The sequence below is a fragment of the Gobio gobio genome, assembly GCF_949357685.1.
Source record: "Gobio gobio genome assembly, chromosome: 12".
NCBI lineage: Eukaryota > Metazoa > Chordata > Actinopteri > Cypriniformes > Gobionidae > Gobio > Gobio gobio.
Genome location: NC_137105.1, coordinates 53,472,898 through 53,493,732, shown reverse-complemented (window position 1 = coordinate 53,493,732; position 20,835 = coordinate 53,472,898). Strand labels below are relative to the sequence as shown.

The 20,835-nt window shown below is 43.0% G+C and overlaps 1 protein-coding gene across 1 annotated transcript; it reads left to right on the top strand.

Annotated features, from left to right (window-relative positions):
- Nucleotides 1-1,143: 1,143 nt before the first annotated feature.
- On the top strand, nucleotides 1,144-20,835 carry slc35a1 (solute carrier family 35 member A1). Its single transcript, XM_079831354.1, has 8 exons — nucleotides 1,144-1,312; nucleotides 12,017-12,194; nucleotides 12,305-12,464; nucleotides 13,991-14,143; nucleotides 15,605-15,671; nucleotides 15,739-15,915; nucleotides 16,082-16,216; nucleotides 19,674-20,835. The coding sequence occupies exons 1-8, from the start codon at nucleotides 1,303-1,305 to the stop codon at nucleotides 19,802-19,804; spliced, it is 1,011 nt and encodes a 336-aa protein (XP_079687480.1). The 5' UTR covers nucleotides 1,144-1,302; the 3' UTR covers nucleotides 19,805-20,835.

The window sequence follows — 20,835 nt, the reverse complement described above, 5'->3', positions numbered from 1 at the left end:
TAGTAAGGATGTCTTTTGTTTCTATTTATGAATGTGTATCTATATTGAATTTAATTTCTCCAAGAGGAATCTCTATTCTGTCGTTCATTTGATGGTGTTTGGTATTAACATCTGAATGTTTAGTGATTTTAAGTCACATCTGCTAAATGAATGAATGTATTAAAGCTTTTTGTCCTTTTCCTCCATGTTAGGATTCTTGTGTTTGTTCACATTGCTGAGAGAAATCAATAACATCAACACAATATCATTTCTTTATCGCAGGTAAACAACAAACTGAACTGAACACGAGCTGAGAACTAGTGATGGAGAAACTGAGCTTTTCCAAACTCCGAATCAACTGAACCGATTCATTGACTAAATGATTCACTCTTGTGAAGCGCTCGAGACACGCTGGCGACCCCTGCTGGTCAAAACTGTGACACTGCAATAAATGCTTAATTCACACTTATGTACATTTATAATAACTCTTCATTTGCCTTTATTCTAGTTCAGTTTAAAACATTTGTCTGTAATTCGTTCAATCCAGCTGATCTTAATGATTAATCATGAAATGATTTGGCACATCTGTAGATTTCTATGGATATACTGTATAATCTATAAACTGTTTTCTGAAATGGATAACCAAAAACTACACGTCATTATAATCTTCTTATAAAGCCACTACAATAAATGTCATATTTACCTGTATTTACTGGTTTTGGTTGAATAATGTACATGGGTAGTTGGCAAATATGCAGTAAAAAGGCTTTTTTCCCACCACTTTTGAAGAAATGCATATTGTTATGTGAATGTTTGAGAAAATGTAAGGGTCACTAACTGTGACAGAAAGAATTAAGATTATGGAGGTATTTATTAACAACTTTTTTGCTCTTTTTTAACTGATAAAAGTTGTAATTTATTGAACCATGCTTGAGACAGTCACACCATAGGACAATTTTGAAATTTGGCTAAAAGCAGTTTTTATATCAACCATATATAAGACTAAGAAATATTTAACCATTTAGTGCATTTTAAATGATGACGATGCTAATAATATATTTTTTTTGTCTCTGGTGTGAGACAGTGAAAATGCCATGTCACGTCAACAGCCCGCTATGGATTCATTACAGTCAAATATCGATCTGACTCTTATTTTGAAGTGTCGCCTCGCGTGAGCGCGCACCCGGAAGTGCCCGTGTGTTCGTGGAGACGATGGCGTGAATCTTCACTCGCCTTGGAAACAGAAATGCAGACAGACGTGTTGATCTGGAGATAGCTGATCTGATATTATCATTATTACTGTGCAACCGACAGAAATCAGTCATGGCGAGCGGTAAGTGACTCTCACACTGACGAGAGCACCATTATTAATCATAACCACAACCTGTAATGTGCTTTAAATGGCTGTAATGTGCGTTAGATGTGCGTTAAATGCCCGTAATGTGCGTTATAATGTGCTTTATATGCCTGTCATGTGCGTTATATGGCCGTAATGTGCGTTATATGCCCGTAATGTGCGTTATAATGTGCGTTATATGGCCGTAATGTGCGTTATATGGCCGTAATGTGCGTTATATGGCTGTAATGTGCGTGATATGCCCGTAGTGTGCGTTATAATGTGCGTTATATGCCTGTCATGTGCGTTATATGCCTGTCATGTGCGTTATATGGCCGTAATGTGCGTTATATGGCCGTAATGTGCGTTATATGCCCGTAATGTGCGTTATAATGTGCTTTGTATGCCTGTCATGTGCGTTATATGCCTGTCATGTGCGTTATATGGCCGTAATGTGCGTTATATGCCTGTCATGTGCGTTATATGCCTGTCATGTGCGTTATATGCCTGTCATGTGCGTTATATGCCTGTCATGTGCGTTATATGGCCGTAATGTGCGTTATATGCCTGTCATGTGCGTTATATGGCCGTAATGTGCGTTATATGCCCGTAATGTGCGTTATATGCCCGTAATGTGCGTTATATGCCTGTCATGTGCGTTAGATGTGCGTTATATGCCCGTAATGTGTGTTATATGCCCGTAATGTGCGTTATAATGTGCTTTATATGCCTGTCATGTGCGTTATATGCCTGTCATGTGCGTTATATGGCCGTAATGTGCGTTATATGCCCGTAATGTGCGTTATATGCCCATAATGTGCATTATATGCCAGTAATGTGCGTTAGATGTGCGTTATATGCCCGTAATGTGTGTTATATGCCCGTAATGTGCGTTATAATGTGCTTTATATGCCTGTCATGTGCGTTATATGCCTGTCATGTGCGTTATATGGCCGTAATGTGCGTTATATGCCTGTCATGTGCGTTATATGGCCGTAATGTGCGTTATATGGCTGTAATGTGCGTTATATGCCCGTAATGTGCGTTATATGGCTGTAATGTGCGTTATATGCCCGTAATGTGCGTTATATGCCTGTAATGTGCGTTAGATGTGCGTTATATGCCCGTAATGTGCATTATATGCCTGTAATGTGCGTTAGATGTGCGTTATATGCCTGTCATGTGCGTTATATGCCTGTCATGTGCGTTATATGCCCGTAATGTGCGTTAGATGTGCGTTATATGCCCGTAATGTGCGTTATATGGCCGCAATGTGCGTTATAATGTGCGTTAGATGTGCGTTATATGCCTGTCATGTGCGTTATATGGCCGTAATGTGCGTTAGATGTGCGTTATATGCCCGTAATGTGCGTTATATGGCCGCAATGTGCGTTAAAATGTGCGTTAGATGTGCGTTATATGCCCGTCATGTGCGTTATATGCCCGTAATGTGCGTTATATGGCCGTAATGTGCGTTATATGGCCGTAATGTGCGTTATATGCCTGTCTTGTGCGTAATGTGCCTGTCATGTGCGTAATGTGCGTTATATGGCCGTAATTAGATTAGATTAGATTAGATTCAACTTTATTGTCATTACACAAGTACAAGTACAAGTACAAGGCAACGAAATGCAGTTTAGGTCTAACCAGAAGTGCAATAGCAGCAAGTGCAGGATATACAACGTTTGCATAAGTGCAGGACATGGATATGTACTGAGTATATATAAATATGTCTATAAATAGAGAGATGGTTATTACTATAAACAGAATTTACAGGTGAATATGTACAGTGAATAATATACAGATGGTTAATACTATAAACAGAATTTACAGGTGAATATGTACAGTGAATAATATACAGATGGTTATTACTATAAACAGAATTTACAGGTGGATATGTACTATGAATATAATATAGTATACAGATGGCTATTACTATAAACAGAATTTACAGGTGGATATGTACTATGAATATAATATAATATACAGATGGCTATTACTATAAACAGAATTTTACAGAGAGAGGTATACAATGATATGTTAGGCTAAAATGAGGAATATGGCAGTGGATTAAGGTAGTGCAATAAATTATGGACAGAAGCTATCCGAAAAAAAGTGTAAAGTGCAGTGGAAGTGATTGCATATTACAGTTAGAAGTACGGTGCAAAATACAGATGTAAACAGTAGGTACTGTAAATAACAGTCGGCAGTGCAAATGAGCATAATCCAGTTACGGTGTGGTAGTGCAAAATGAATAAGTAAACAGTTGTTACTGTAATAAACAGTCGGTAGTGCAAATAACAAAGTGAAGGTGGATGTGAGGTAGGAGAGTTATCAGTATATGAGGGGAAATGGATCAGCGGGGGTTTGAGTTCAGTAAAGAGACAGCTCTGGGGAAAAAACTGTTCTTTAGTCTGCTGGTCCTGGTCCGGTGGATCCTGAAACGCCTGCCGGAGGGCAGGAGAGAAAACAGTCTGTGGGCTGGGTGAGAGGAGTCCTTGAGGATGCTGCGAGCTCGATTCAGACAGCGTTTCCTCTGGATGTGTTCGATGGCAGGTAGTGGAGTCCCTGTGATGCGCTGGGCAGTTTTCACCACCCGCTGCAGTGCTCCGCAACAGAGCAGCTCCCATACCACACTGCGACACAGTTGGTCAGGATGCTTTCTATTGCGCAGCGGTAGAAGTTCACCAGGATAGCCGAGGAGAGACGATTCTTCCTCAGTGTCCTCAGGAAGAAGAGGCGCTGGTGAGCCTTCTTTACCAGGCTGGAGGTGTTGGTCGTCCACGACATGTCCGCCGAGATGTGGATCCCCAGGAACTTGAAACTGGAGACACGCTCAACAGCCATTCCATTGATGTGGATGGTGTCGTGTGTGCCTCTTGACTCTTTCCTGAAGTCCACGATGAGCTCCTTCGTTTTGGTGGTGTTGAGGAGCAGGTTATTATCAGCGCACCATGTGGCCAGGTGCTGGATCTCTTCCCTGTAGGCAGTCTCATCGTTGTTGCTGATGAGACCAATCACCGTTGTGTCGTCCGCAAACTTGACGATAGAATTAGATCCATACACAGGCTTGCAGTCGGCGGTGAAGAGGGAGTAGAGAAACGGACTTAGCACACAGCCCTGTGGTACACCAGTGTTGAGAGTGATGGACGTGGAGCAGGTGGATCCTGAACGAACATTCTGGGGTCTGTCAGTTAGGAAGTCCAAAATCCAGTTGCACATTGAGGTATTGATGCCCAGGTCTCCAAGTTTGGCTATTAACTTGGTTGGGATGACAGTGTTGAATGCTGAGCTGAAGTCAACAAACAGCATGCGTGCGTAAGTGTTCTTATTGTCCAGGTGAGTGAGCACAGAGTGCAGTGCCATGGAAACGGCATCCTCTGTGCTCCTATTGCTGCGGTAGGCAAACTGGTGTGAGTCCAATGTGGATGGTAGAGAGTCTTTTAGGTGTTCCAGGACCAGCCGCTCAAAGCACTTCATGACGATGGGTGTGAGTGCTACAGGGCGGTAGTCATTAGGGCACCTCGGGTTAGAGTGTTTTGGCACTGGCACAATGGACGTGCGTTTAAAGCATGAAGGTACAGCTGCTTGGGCAAGAGACAGGTTGAAAATGTCTGTAAAAACCTCAGCGAGCTGCTCCGCACATGCCCTGAGAACACGACCAGGGATGTTGTCTGGTCCAGCAGCCTTGTGTGCGCTGATCCGGCTCAGTGACTTGCAGACATCTGTGGAGGAGAGTGTGATTGGTGGGTCAGCTGAGGGTTTGAGCTTGGTGGCAGTTTCTCTGTTGTCTCTTTCAAAACGAGCGTAAAAGTGATTTAGCTCGTTCAGGAAGTTGACATCAGTGGCTGCGGGGGTGGAGTGGGTGGGTTTGTAGTCACTGATGGCCTGGATGCCCTGCCACATGCGTCGAGGGTCAGAGTTGGAAAAGTGACCCTCTATCTTTAGCTTGTAGCAGTGCTTGGCCTTTTTGATGCCCCTCTTCAGGTTTGCTCTGGATGTACTGTAGGCTTGTGCATCTCCTGATCTGAAGGCAGTATTGCGTGACTTCAGCAGGAGTCGCACTTCCCTGTTCATCCATGGCTTCTGATTAGGGTATGTGGTGATCTGTTTCTGGGTTGTAACACTGTCAATGGTGGTATTGATATGATCCAATACAGAGGAGGTGTAGGAGTCAATGTCCGTGTGAGCGCCACTGGTGGCTTGAGAAGCAAACATACTCCAGTCTGTGTGTAGAAACCTTTCCTGGAGTGTGGAATCAACCCCCGCAGGCCACACCTTGATGGTCTTCACTGATGGCTTCACACGGTTGATGAGGGGTGAATATTTGGGGATGAGGAACAAAGAGATGTGGTCTGACTGTCCCAGGTGGGGGAGGGGTGTCGCAACGTAAGCTCCCGCCATGTTTGTGTACACGTGGTCTAAGGTTTTGTTTCCTCTGGTGTGGCAGGAAACATGCTGGTGAAACTTGGGTAGCACTGACTTTAATGTGCGTTAATGTGCGTTATATGGCCGTAATGTGCGTTATATGCCTGTCATGTGCGTAATGTGCCTGTCATGTGCGTAATGTGCGTTATATGGCCGTAATGTGCGTTATATGCCTGTCATGTGCGTAATGTGCCTGTGCGTTATATGGCCGTAATGTGCGTTATATGGCCGTAATGTGCGTTATATGCCCGTAATGTGCGTTAGATGTGCGTTATATGGCCGTAATGTGCGTTATATGCCCGTAATGTGCGTTAGATGTGCGTTATATGCCTGTCATGTGCGTTATATGGCCGTAATGTGCGTTATATGCCCGTAATGTGTGTTAGATGTGCGTTATATGCCTGTAATGTGCGTTATATGGCCGTAATGTGCGTTATATGCCCGTAATGTGCGTTAGATGTGCGTTATATGCCTGTCATGTGCGTTATATGGCCGTAATGTGCGTTATATGCCCGTAATGTGTGTTAGATGTGCGTTATATGCCTGTCATGTGCGTTATATGGCCGTAATGTGCGTTATATGCCCGTAATGTGTGTTAGATGTGCGTTATATGCCTGTCATGTGCGTTATATGGCCGTAATGTGCGTTATATGCCCGTAATGTGTGTTAGATGTGCGTTATATGCCTGTCATGTGCGTTATATGGCCGTAATGTGCGTTATATGGCCGTAATGTGCGTTATATGCCCGTAATGTGTGTTATATGCCCGTAATGTGTGTTAGATGTGCGTTATATGCCTGTCATGTGCGTTATATGGCCGTAATGTGCGTTATATGCCCGTAATGTGCGTTATATGCCCGTAATGTGTGTTAGATGTGCGTTATATGCCTGTCATGTGCGTTATATGGCCGTAATGTGCGTTATATGGCCGTAATGTGCGTTATATGCCCTTAATGTGCGTTATATGGCCGTAATGTGCGTTAAATACCCGTAATGTGCGTTATATGCCCGTAATGTGCGTTAGATGTGCGTTATATGCCTGTCATGTGCGTTATATGGCCGTAATGTGCGTTATATGGCCGTAATGTGCGTTATATGCCCTTAATGTGCGTTATATGGCCGTAATGTGCGTTAAATACCCGTAATGTGCGTTATATGCCCGTAATGTGCGTTAGATGTGCGTTATATGCCTGTCATGTGCGTTATATGGCCGTAATGTGCGTTAGATGTGCGTTATATGGCCGTAATGTGCGTTATATGCCCGTAATGTGTGTTATATGCCCGTAATGTGCGTTAGATGTGCGTTATATGCCTGTCATGTGCGTTATATGGCCGTAATGTGCGTTATATGGCCGTAATGTGCGTTATATGGCCGTAATGTGCGTTATATGCCTGTCATGTGCGTTATATGGCCGTAATGTGCGTTATATGGCCGTAATGTGCGTTATATGCCTGTCATGTGCGTTATATGGCCGTAATGTGCGTTATATGGCCGTAATGTGCGTTATATGCCTGTCATGTGCGTAATGTGCGTTATTCAATTCAATTCAATTCAAATTTATTTGTATAGCGCTTTTCACAATACACATTGTTTCAAAGCAGCTTTACAGAAAGTGCATTTCATAGATGTACAGTAAAAATGTTAGAAAGACAATGTTAAAGAATAATGTTCGAAAAAGTTAATCAATCGTGTATTAATTTAGGCCATAACAACGCTGGCGTTGAGTCGTCTCTTCACAGGTGTCGGGGCATCCGAAGTCTCCATGAGAGGCTGGATACAAACTGGAGCTGATGAACTATTTACCTCAGGACTAGTGTCCCGAGATAACAACAGAAAAGCAGATGTGAAATGATTAGCGTAGCTGCTGTTCAGAATATTATATTAATGCTTTTGATCCGATTTAACTGTAGTATAAAAAGATAATTATAATGTGAATGCTTGGCTAAAGAGATGCGTCTTTAATCTAGTTTTAAACTGGGACAGCGAGTCTGAACCTCGAACAATATCAGGAAGACTATTCCAGAGTTTAGGAGCTAAATGTGAAAAAGCCCTCCCTCCTTTAGTGGACTTAGATATCCTAGGAATGACCAGAAGCCTCGAGTTTAGTGATCTTAAAGAGCGCGATGGATTGTAGGGCGATAAAAGATCCGTTAGATACACTGGAGCTAAACCATTTAGGGCTTTATAGGTTAGTAGCAATAGTTTGTAATTGATACGGAACTTCACAGGTAACCAGTGTAGAGATGATAAAATTACGGTTATATGGCCGTAATGTGCGTTATATGGCCGTAATGTGCGTTATATGGCCGTAATGTGCGTTAGATGTGCGTTATATGGCCGTAATGTGCGTTATATGGCCGTAATGTGCGTTAGATGTGCGTTATATGGCCGTAATGTGCGTTATATGCCCGTAATGTGCGTTAGATGTGCGTTATATGGCCGTAATGTGCGTTATATGGCCGTAATGTGCGTTATATGGCCGTAATGTGCGTTAGATGTGCGTTATATGGCCGTAATGTGCGTTATATGGCCGTAATGTGCGTTAGATGTGCGTTATATGGCCGTAATGTGCGTTATATGCCCGTAATGTGCATTATATGGCCGTAATGTGCGTTATATGGCCGTAATGTGCGTTAGATGCCCGTAATGTGCGTTAGATGTGCGTTATATGCCTGTCATGTGCGTTATATGGCCGTAATGTGCGTTATATGCCCGTAATGTGCGTTATATGCCTGTCATGTGCGTTATATGGCCGTAATGTGCGTTATATGCCCGTAATGTGCGTTAGATGTGCGTTATATGCCTGTCATGTGCGTTATATGGCCGTAATGTGCGTTATATGCCCGTAATGTGCGTTAGATGTGCGTTATATGCCTGTCATGTGCGTTATATGGCCGTAATGTGCGTTAGATGTGTGTTATAAGTTTGTTATATGCCCATAATGTGCGTTAGATGTGTGTTATAAGTTTGTTATATGCCCATAATGTGCGTTAGATGTGTGTTATAAGTTTGTTATATGCCCATAATGTGCGTTAGATGTGTGTTATAAGTTTGTTATATGTCCATAATGTGCGTTAGATGTGTGTTATAAGTTTGTTATATGCCTGTCATGTGCGTTATATGGCCGTAATGTGCGTTATATGCCTGTCATGTGCGTAATGTGCGTTATATGGCCGTAATGTGCGTTATATGCCCGTAATGTGCGTTATATGCCTGTCATGTGCGTAATGTGCGTTATATGGCCGTAATGTGCGTTATATGCCCGTAATGTGCGTTAGATGTGCGTTATATGCCTGTCATGTGCGTTATATGGCCGTAATGTGCGTTATATGCCTGTCATGTGCGTTATATGGCCGTAATGTGCGTAATGTGCCCGTAATGTGCGTTAGATGTGCGTTATATGCCTGTCATGTGCGTTATATGGCCGTAATGTGCGTTAGATGTGCGTTATATGCCTGTCATGTGCGTTATATGCCCGTAATGTGCGTTAGATGTGTGTTATATGCCTGTCATGTGCGTTATATGCCCGTAATGTGCGTTAGATGTGCGTTATATGCCCGTAATGTGCGTTAGATGTGCGTTATATGCCTGTCATGTGCGTTATATGGCCGTAATGTGTGTTAGATGTGTGTTATATGCCTGTCATGTGCGTTATATGCCCGTAATGTGCGTTAGATGTGCGTTATATGGCCGTAATGTGCGTTATATGGCCGTAATGTGCGTTAGATGTGCGTTATATGGCCGTAATGTGCGTTATATGGCCGTAATGTGCGTTAGATGTGCGTTATATGGCCGTAATGTGCGTTATATGCCCGTAATGTGCGTTATATGGCCGTAATGTGCGTTATATGGCCGTAATGTGCGTTATATGCCCGTAATGTGCGTTAGATGTGCGTTATATGCCTGTCATGTGCGTTATATGGCCGTAATGTGCGTTATATGCCCGTAATGTGCGTTATATGCCTGTCATGTGCGTTATATGGCCGTAATGTGCGTTATATGCCCGTAATGTGCGTTAGATGTGCGTTATATGCCTGTCATGTGCGTTATATGGCCGTAATGTGCGTTATATGCCCGTAATGTGCGTTAGATGTGCGTTATATGCCTGTCATGTGCGTTATATGGCCGTAATGTGCGTTAGATGTGTGTTATAAGTTTGTTATATGCCCATAATGTGCGTTAGATGTGTGTTATAAGTTTGTTATATGCCCATAATGTGCGTTAGATGTGTGTTATAAGTTTGTTATATGTCCATAATGTGCGTTAGATGTGTGTTATAAGTTTGTTATATGCCTGTCATGTGCGTTATATGGCCGTAATGTGCGTTATATGCCTGTCATGTGCGTAATGTGCGTTATATGGCCGTAATGTGCGTTATATGCCCGTAATGTGCGTTAGATGTGCGTTATATGCCTGTCATGTGCGTTATATGGCCGTAATGTGCGTTATATGCCTGTCATGTGCGTTATATGGCCGTAATGTGCGTAATGTGCCCGTAATGTGCGTTAGATGTGCGTTATATGCCTGTCATGTGCGTTATATGGCCGTAATGTGCGTTAGATGTGCGTTATATGCCTGTCATGTGCGTTATATGCCCGTAATGTGCGTTAGATGTGCGTTATATGCCCGTAATGTGCGTTAGATGTGCGTTATATGCCTGTCATGTGCGTTATATGGCCGTAATGTGCGTTAGATGTGTGTTATATGCCTGTCATGTGCGTTATATGGCCGTAATGTGCGTTAGATGTGCGTTATATGCCTGTCATGTGCGTTATATGCCCGTAATGTGTGTTAGATGTGTGTTATATGCCTGTCATGTGCGTTATATGCCCGTAATGTGCGTTAGATGTGCGTTATATGCCCGTAATGTGCGTTAGATGTGCGTTATATGCCTGTCATGTGCGTTTTATGGCCGTAATGTGTGTTAGATGTGTGTTATATGCCTGTCATGTGCGTTATATGCCCGTAATGTGCGTTAGATGTGCGTTATATGGCCGTAATGTGCGTTATATGCCCATAATGTGCGTTAGATGTGTGTTATAAGTTTGTTATATGACCGTAATGTGCGTTAGAAATGTGTTATGTGTAGGGCTGGGCGATATATCGCATGACATTGTTAGGCGCATCTTGTCAGTAAAGCCGGTTCCTTGATTAGTAGTAAATCGCCATCACCTGCTTTCAGATAGAGCGGCATTTACTACACAGAGCCGTAGTTCACTGACAAGCTGAGCCATATCGCATTAATTATCGCAGGCGATACGTCCGTGTTATATGGCTGTAATGTGTGTGATATGTGTGTTAGATGTGTGTTAGATGTGCGTTATATGCCTGTCATGTGCGTTATATGCCCGTAATGTGCGTTAGATGTGCGTTATATGCCCGTAATGTGCGTTAGATGTGCGTTATATGCCCGTAATGTGCGTTAGATGTGCGTTATATGGCCGTAATGTGCGTTATATGCCCATAATGTGCGTTAGATGTGTGTTATAAGTTTGTTATATGACCGTAATGTGCGTTAGAAATGTGTTATGTGTAGGGCTGGGCGATATATCGCATGACATTGTTAGGCGCATCTTGTCAGTAAAGCCGGTTCCTTGATTAGTAGTAAATCGCCATCACCTGCTTTCAGATAGAGCGGCATTTACTACACAGAGCCGTAGTTCACTGACAAGCTGAGCCATATCGCATTAATTATCGCAGGCGATACGTCCGTGTTATATGGCTGTGATGTGTGTGATATGTGTGTTAGATGTGTGTTAGATGCCCGTGATGTGTGTGATATGTGTGTTAGATGTGTGTTAGATGCCCGTGATGTGTGTGATATGTGTGTTAGATGTGTGTTAGATGCCCGTGATGTGTGTGATATGTGTGTTAGATGTGTGTTAGATGCCTGTGATGTGTGTGATATGTGTGTTAGATGCCCGTGATGTGTGTTAGATGTGTGTGTTAGATGCCCGTGATGTGTGTTAGATGTGTGTGTTAGATGCCCGTGATGTGTGTTAGATGTGTGTGTTAGATGCCTGTGATGTGTGTTAGATGTGTGTGTTAGATGCCTGTGATGTGTGTGATATGTGTGTTAGATGCCCGTGATGTGTGTTAGATGTGTGTGTTAGATGCCCGTGATGTGTGTTAGATGTGTGTGTTAGATGCCCGTGATGTGTGTTAGATGTGTGTGTTAGATGCCTGTGATGTGTGTTAGATGTGTGTGTTAGATGCCTGTGATGTGTGTGATATGCCGGGTTTGTGGTTGATGTGCTGTGTGTGTGTGTGTAGAGTCGGTGAGTGTGGTCTTCAAGATCTACTGCCTGTCCGTCATGACCCTGATCGCTGCCACATACACCGTGGCCCTCAGATACACCCGCACCGTGTCCTCAGACCTGTACTTCTCCACCACCGCCGTCTGCATCACAGAGGTCATCAAGCTGCTGCTGAGTCTGCTGATGCTGGTCAGGTGAGTGTCCAGCGCCTCTCCGCCTCTCTGACCTGTCTCTCCTCTCTGACCGGTCTCCTGTCTCTCCTCTCTGACCGCTGTCTCCTGTCTGATGCTGTCCTGTGACGCAGGGAGACGGGGGACCTGGGCCGCTGCAGGGCCGCAGTGCTCACTCACATCTGCCAAAGCCCCAGAGAGCTGCTGAAGCTGAGCGTGCCGTCTGTGGTCTACGCCATCCAGAACAACATGGCCTTCGTGGCCTTGAGCAACCTCGACGCCGCTGTATACCAGGTACACACACATCCGGCCATCATGTGCCCGCTGCCCATCCGATACACGAGATCACACGAGTTCTCAACTGATCCAGAATCAGACAGCTCTACATTAAAGGGTTAGTTCACCCAAAAATGTAAATTGTGTCATTAATGACTGAGCCTCATGTGGTTGGACACCCGTCAGACCTCCGTTCATCTTCAGACACAAATGAAGATATTTTAGTGTAAATCTGATGCTCTGAAAGGCCTCCATTGGCTCAACTTTACACTCTCAAGACCCTTAAAAGACACTAAAGACTAAAGTTACAAAGTCCATCTCACTACAGCGGCTCTACAATAACTTTATGAAGACGAGAATAGTTTTCTTGCGCAAAAAAACCCTAAATAACGACTTATATAGAGATGACGATTTCAAAACACGGCATCATGAAGCTTCGAAGCGTTATGAATCAGTGAGTCGATTCAGCGGTTCAGAGCGTTATGAATCAGTGAGTCGATTCATGATTCGGATCGCGTGTCAAACTGCTGAAATTTGGCGATTCAAACTGCTGATTCGACTCACTGATTCATAACGCTTCGAAGCTTGACCCCATTGTCAGATTATTTTGCTTATTTTAAGCAAAAACTCCCTTAATTTTCCCCCAAAACAAGACAAAACTTTTACTTGTTTAGTAAATTCTTCTTAATGTAAGATTTTTTAGATATTTGGACTGAAAACAAGACAAAAATACCAAGTAAGAAAAGCATTTTTAGCAGTGTGAGGTGATAATAAAGGCCTTCTGAAGCGAATCGACTCGTTTGTGTAAGAAAAATATCCATATTTAAAACTTTATCAAGTAAACTTTCGGCCTCCGCCTTCTGTGTGAAAGTGTTGAATGTTGAAAGTGAAACTCCAGATGTGTGTGTGACGTCATGACGAGCGGAGCTGAGCGTTAGTCTTTCCATCCGCAGGAGAACTTTACACACTTTCTCCAGAAATTGAACAGGGAAGGCGATCGGCCGAGAGTTGACTTGATAAAGTTTTAAATATGGATATTTTTCTTACACAAACGAGTCGATTCGCTTCAGAAGGCCTTTATTAACACCCCAGAGCCGCTGGAGCAGTTATATGACGGACAGATGCACTTTTATGGACTTCAAAAACAGAGCAACTATGAATCCAATTCTAAAGCTTGGATTAGCCTGGACTTTTGTAATATAACTCAGATTTTATTCGTCTGAGAGAAGAATGTCACACACACCTCGGATGAGCTGAGGGAGAGTAAATTATGGGCTAATTGTTATTTTTGGCTGAACTATCGCTTTAATGTTTCTGTCCTCATTGTGAACGACTGATCTGTCTCTTATTTGTCAAGTGCTGTCGTATAGAGTCTCGTCGTACCTGTTTTTCCTGTTGAATATCCTGTCTGACTCATATTATGGGCGATAAAGCTGACAAACACACTTTACGTCCTCTCCGGCGGTTTCAGCCCTGGAGAATGTGTTTTCCTGAAGCCGTGTGTGTGTGTGTGTGTGTGTGTGTGTGTGTGTGTGTGTGTGTAGGTGACGTACCAGCTGAAGATCCCCTGTACGGCGCTGTGTATGGTGCTGATGCTGAGCCGCTCTCTGAGCCGACTGCAGTGGTTCTCCGTCTTCATGCTGTGTGGAGGTGTGACGCTGGTGCAGTGGACGCCGCCCCAGTCCAGCAGAGTCCAGGTACACCAGAACCACACACACACACACACACACTGGACTCTCACACACACACTCTGGACACTCACACACACACTCTGGACACTCACACACACACTGGACACACACACACACACTGGACTCTCTCACACACACACACACACACACTGGACTCTCACACACACACTCTGGACTCTCACACACACACACACTGGACACTCTGAGGACATGTGGACTCTCTGAGCTGCCGGACGATCGCTGCTATTGTTTCTAGTCTTTTCCACAACAGCTCGTCTACAGTAGTGCATATACACACACACTCACTTTATTACACACACACTCAACTTCACCATTATGACATATGAAGCCTCGTTACTGCATCAGTAGTGATTGAGCTGCTTCATATAGTGTCATCTGTCATATAGGCCTGAAGTGTTTAAAGGTCAGGTCAGCCAGAAATGAAGATGACCCCATGGTTTACTCATCCAGCATGCTAGGTGTGTACACATTCTTCTTCTGATGAAGCGAAGACAAATATGCATATTTATGACTAACTATAATCACAGCTTCTGGTAACGGCCATACACGAGTCGAGTTCTGGCGGAAGATTGACCTCTGACCTAGGTGTAGCATAAGCTACGGTGAGAGTATACGACGCATGACAAGTGACCTCTGACGCATGACGAGTGACCTCTGACCTGATGCATGACAAGTGACCTCTGACCCAACACTTGACGAGTGACCTCTGATCCTGACGCATGACAAGTGACCTCTGATCCTGACGCTTGACGAGTGACCTCTGACCCAACACTTGACGAGTGACCTCTGATCCTGACGCATGACGAGTGACCTGACCTGACACCTGACGTGTGACCTCTGACCCGACACATGATGAGTGACCTCTGACCCAACACATGATGAGTGACCTCTGACCCAACACATGATGAGTGACCTCTGACCCGATGCATGACGAGTGACCTCTGACCCAACACATGATGAGTGACCTCTGACCCATCGCATGACAAGTGACCTCTGATCATGCGTGGGGGTCAGAGGTCACTCTTCCGCCAGAACTCAACCGGTGTACAGCCGTTACCTGAAGCCAGTGATTTATCGTTTATAAAGTTATAAACATGTATATTTTTATTGGCTTCAGAAGGCGTTTATGAACCCCCTGATACTGTTATGATGGGTGGAGGCAGTTTTTTGGTGCCATTATAAAGCTGGGAAGAGCCAGGATATGTTTTAGCATAACTCTGTGTACCCCTGGGGTGAGCTGAAGGAGAGTAAACCATGGGCTAATCTTCCTTCTGGCTGACCCATCCCTGTAATGTGTGTGTGTGTGTGTGTGTGTGTGTGTGTGTGTGTGTGTGTGTGTGTGTGTGTGTGTGTGTGTGTGTGTGTGTGTGTGTGTGTGTGTGTGTGTGTGTGTGTGTGTGTGTGTGTGTGTGTGTGTGTGTGTGTGTGTGTGTGTGTGTGACTCAGGTGGAGCAGAACCCGTTCCTGGGCTTCGTGGCGATCGCCGTGGCGGTCCTGTGCTCCGGGTTTGCAGGTATTATGGGGTCCGTCATGTGATTGGGGGCTTCTGGGAGCTTTACTGACGCTCTGTTCTGGGTCAGGTGTGTACTTCGAGAAGGTCCTGAAGAGCTCGGACACCTCTCTGTGGGTGAGAAACATCCAGATGTACCTGTCAGGAATCGTAGTGACGCTCATCGGGGTCTTCATGACAGACGGCGCACAGGTCCTGGAGAAGGGCTTCTTCCACGGATACACGCCCTGGGTCTGCTTAGTCATCTGTGAGTCTGCATGACCTTTATTCCTGATGCCCAGGCTCATGCTGGCTTAAACAAGAGCAGGAACGCCCTGCTCTTTTCAGTTTAAACAGAAGCCGCACAGGTCTTTGTAAAGGTAAAGGTCTTGAATGACGTTGATGGAGTGGTCTGACTGGTTTCTCGTCGGCAGTTCTGGCGAGTGTGGGAGGAATGTACACGTCTGTGGTGGTGAAATACACAGATAACATCATGAAGGGCTTCTCTGCGGCCGCTGCCATCGTGCTGTCCACTGTGGCGTCTGTCGTCCTCTTCGGCCTGCAGATCAGTGAGTGCACATTCATCTAATCTGATCAGGAGACATGTGACCTGAAGCAGACATGACTGATGCTCAGGCAATCATTGAATCATTCACTCAAGAGATCCGCTCAAAAACACTGATTCATCCAGTAATGAAACAAGTCTTTATGAGTGAGTCATTGAATCATTCACTCAAGAGATTTGCTCAAAAACACTGATTCATCCAGTAATGAAACAAGTCTTTATGAGCGAGTCATTGAATCATTCACTCAAGAGATTTGTTCAAAAACACTGATTCATCCAGTAATGAAACGAGTCTTTGAGTGAGTCATTGAATCATTCACTCAAGAGATTTGTTCAAAAACACTGATTCATCCAGTAATGAAACGAGTCTTTGAGTGAGTCATTGAATCATTCACTCAAGAGATTTGTTCAAAAACACTGAATCATCCAGTAATGAAACAAGTCTTTATGAGCGAGTCATTGAATCATTCACTCAAGAGATTTGTTCAAAAACACTGATTCATCCAGTAATGAAACAAGTCTTTGAGTGAGTCATTGAATCATTCACTCAAGAGATTTGATCAAAAACACTGATTCATCCAGTAATGAAACAAGTCTTTGAGTGAGTCATTGAATCATTCACTCAAGAGATTTGCTCAAAAACACTGATTCATCCAGTAATGAAACAAGTCTTTGAGTGAGTCATTGAATCGTTCACTCAAGAGATTTGCTCAAAAACACTGATTCATCCAGTAATGATACAAGTCTTTGAGTGAGTCATTGAATCATTCACTCAAGAGATTTGATCAAAAACACTGATTCATCCAGTAATGAAACGAGTCTTTGAGTGAGTCATTGAATCATTCACTCAAGAGATTTGTTCAAAAACACTGAATCATCCAGTAATGAAACAAGTCTTTATGAGCGAGTCATTGAATCATTCACTCAAGAGATTTGCTCAAAAACACTGATTCATCCAGTAATGAAACAAGTCTTTATGAGTGAGTCATTGAATCATTCACTCAAGAGATTTGCTCAAAAACACTGATTCATCCAGTAATGAAACAAGTCTTTATGAGCGAGTCATTGAATCATTCACTCAAGAGATTTGTTCAAAAACACTGATTCATCCAGTAATGAAACGAGTCTTTGAGTGAGTCATTGAATCATTCACTCAAGAGATTTGTTCAAAAACACTGAATCATCCAGTAATGAAACAAGTCTTTATGAGCGAGTCATTGAATCATTCACTCAAGAGATTTGTTCAAAAACACTGATTCATCCAGTAATGAAACAAGTCTTTGAGTGAGTCATTGAATCATTCACTCAAGAGATTTGATCAAAAACACTGATTCATCCAGTAATGAAACAAGTCTTTGAGTGAGTCATTGAATCATTCACTCAAGAGATTTGCTCAAAAACACTGATTCATCCAGTAATGAAACAAGTCTTTGAGTGAGTCATTGAATCGTTCACTCAAGAGATTTGTTCAAAAACACTGATTCATCCAGTAATGAAACAAGTCTTTGAGTGAGTCATTGAATCATTCACTCAAGAGATTTGATCAAAAACACTGATTCATCCAGTAATGAAACAAGTCTTTGAGTGAGTCATTGAATCATTCACTCAAGAGATTTGCTCAAAAACACTGATTCATCCAGTAATGAAACAAGTCTTTGAGTGAGTCATTGAATCGTTCACTCAAGAGATTTGCTCAAAAACACTGATTCATCCAGTAATGATACAAGTCTTTGAGTGAGTCATTGAATCATTCACTCAAGAGATTTGATCAAAAACACTGATTCATCCAGTAATTAAACGAGTCTTTGAGTGAGTCATTGAATCATTCACTCAAGAGATTTGTTCAAAAACACTGATTCATCCAGTAATGAAACGAGTCTTTGAGTGAGTCATTGAATCATTCACTCAAGAGATTTGTTCAAAAACACTGAATCATCCAGTAATGAAACAAGTCTTTATGAGCGAGTCATTGAATCATTCACTCAAGAGATTTGTTCAAAAACACTGATTCATCCAGTAATGAAACAAGTCTTTGAGTGAGTCATTGAATCATTCACTCAAGAGATTTGATCAAAAACACTGATTCATCCAGTAATGAAACAAGTCTTTGAGTGAGTCATTGAATCATTCACTCAAGAGATTTGCTCAAAAACACTGATTCATCCAGTAATGAAACAAGTCTTTGAGTGAGTCATTGAATCGTTCACTCAAGAGATTTGCTCAAAAACACTGATTCATCCAGTAATGATACAAGTCTTTGAGTGAGTCATTGAATCATTCACTCAAGAGATTTGATCAAAAACACTGATTCATCCAGTAATTAAACGAGTCTTTGAGTGAGTCATTGAATCATTCACTCAAGAGATTTCTTCAAAAACACTGATTCATCCAGTAATGAAACAAGTCTATATGAGTGAGTCATTGAATCATTCACTCAAGAGATTTGTTCAAAAAAACTGATTCATCCAGTAATGAAACAAGTTTTTATGAGTGAGTCATTGAATCATTCACTCAAGAGATTCGTTCAGATCTCTAGTGTTGTAGTACTCGAGACCGGTCTTAAGACCATTTTTTGAAGGTCTTGGTCTTGTCTCGGTCTCGACTGCATTTCTCCTCGGTCTTGTCTTGGTCTCGGACTTAGAGGACTCGGGATTTTATCTCAAGACCAGTCAAGACCACAACTGCAAGGATATCACTAAATTGCCGGTGCATTGTCTGATTTAACATCATTAATGTGATTTGATGTAAAATGTACAGCTTAAAATGCAATAAATAACTTTGAAATATGATTTCTTTTGTTACTGTGCTGCCGGGTTCAAAATCAATGCAGCATTGTCTCAAAAATGCCCAAAATTAGATTGAGATTTAGTTTTTTTATATAACATAGAATATAATTAAGCAATATCGCAAGAGCAAGAGAGCTATTTTCGTGAATATAAGCGTGATTGCAAATTATATTGATTTATAACAACTGCTTTGAACAAATCGGTTGAATAAAGGATTCTGTGACTGTTAAATACTGTTAATGTTTTAATGTTAAATTAATCAACATTATTTATGCAGGTGTAATTGTACCAATTCAGATGCAGCTTCTGTGCCATGATTTTTATTGTTAGTGATTTGATTGGTAACAGCGCTATAGTGTCTTACTATTGTAATTGTATTTATTCATTAAATATAAGTCATTTCTCAGACAGTAGATGTGGATCTTTTAGATTAATTTAAGGAGTGCTGGTCTGGTCTTGACTCGGTCTCGCCCTGTCTTGGTCTTGGTCTTGTCTTGGTCTCAACCCCACAAAGTCTTGGTCTTGTCTTGGTCTCGGCACACGCTGGTCTTGGTCTCGACTTGGTCTCGGTTTAGTTGGTCTTGACTACAACACTACAGATCTCTCTGTGCTGTAGAAGTGTGTGGTGAAGTGTGTATCGTGTCGTTCTGTGCTCATTATCTCTCTGATCTCCAGCGACGACGTTCATCTCCGGAGCGGCGCTGGTGTGTGTGTCCATCTACATGTACGGCCTGCCCAAACAAGACACCAGCAAACTGAAGCCCAGCGCAGACAGAGAGGACACACAGAAACTCATCGCCGTCTGACACGCGATTATCACATGACCATCACATGACTGAAGACGCTGCTCGAGCGGATGGACACACACTGACCCGGACACTACGCTGGAGAGCGTTTGAGGAGGTGGAGGATGAAGGAGGAGGATGAAGGAGGAGGATGAAGGAGGATGAAGGAGGAGGGTGGAGGATGAAGGAGGAGGATGAAGGAGGAGGGTGGAGGTGGGGTTTATGGGAATGACAGGCCAGCTTTGGTTTTGTGATTGTTTTTTCTATCTCTATAAATCATTTATACTACAGGACTGCAGATGAACTGTTTAGATGTGATTTGCTCAAGGGTTCTTCGATATGTCAGTCAGCTGATCGTGATCTGGATCTGTGGCTCGTTTTCATCTCCTCGTGATCCAGGCCGACCGCTGTGTGTCTTCACTGATGGACAGATGTGTTCCTGCAGACGTGTGTGTGTGTGTGTGTGTACATGCATCAAACACACACAGAGCCCAACACTGTTCAGATTCTGATGTGTAAACTCTACAGTCTGATTCTCACACTACTGGTGCATTGCTTTGCTTCATCAGAAACACATCACTGGCGTTTCTGCGGGTCACCTCACTCATGAAGAACGTCTGAGTGCATGAAGTCATGACATTAAATGTTGCGTTGCACAAAATCAGTGTTTTTGTCCTGTTTCACAATACAAATATCCAAACATCTGTGATGCATGTATTTGAGAACATGAACCCTCGGGTGCTGCTCGCCATCTTAGACTGAACGATGTTATGCTTTGTTTGTACTTCATTAGATACGAAACTTAAAGGTAAAGGTTGTGTGTGAACACACACTAGTCATGGAGGATTGGAGGAGGTGAAGTGGCCCTGGATGAAACACACACAGCTGTTGTTGAGAGTAGGCATGTGCCGGTATCAAATGTTTAAGTTGCGATTAATTGCTGAAGCTTTTATCACGGTATATCGTATTATCACGATATTGAAATCCGTTGCAAAAAAAAAGTATTATACTTTTTAACTTTCTTTAATAACTTAATCATAACAAATAGTACC

What these genes read in the sequence shown, in the direction of transcription:
- slc35a1 (XM_079831354.1), top strand. An exon ending in CCCAGTCCAGCAGAGTCCAG is followed by an intron (nt 14,144 to 15,604) that starts GTACACCAGAAC and finishes TGTGTGACTCAG; the next exon opens with GTGGAGCAGAACCCGTTCCT. An exon ending in CTGGGTCTGCTTAGTCATCT is followed by an intron (nt 15,916 to 16,081) that starts GTGAGTCTGCAT and finishes TCTCGTCGGCAG; the next exon opens with TTCTGGCGAGTGTGGGAGGA.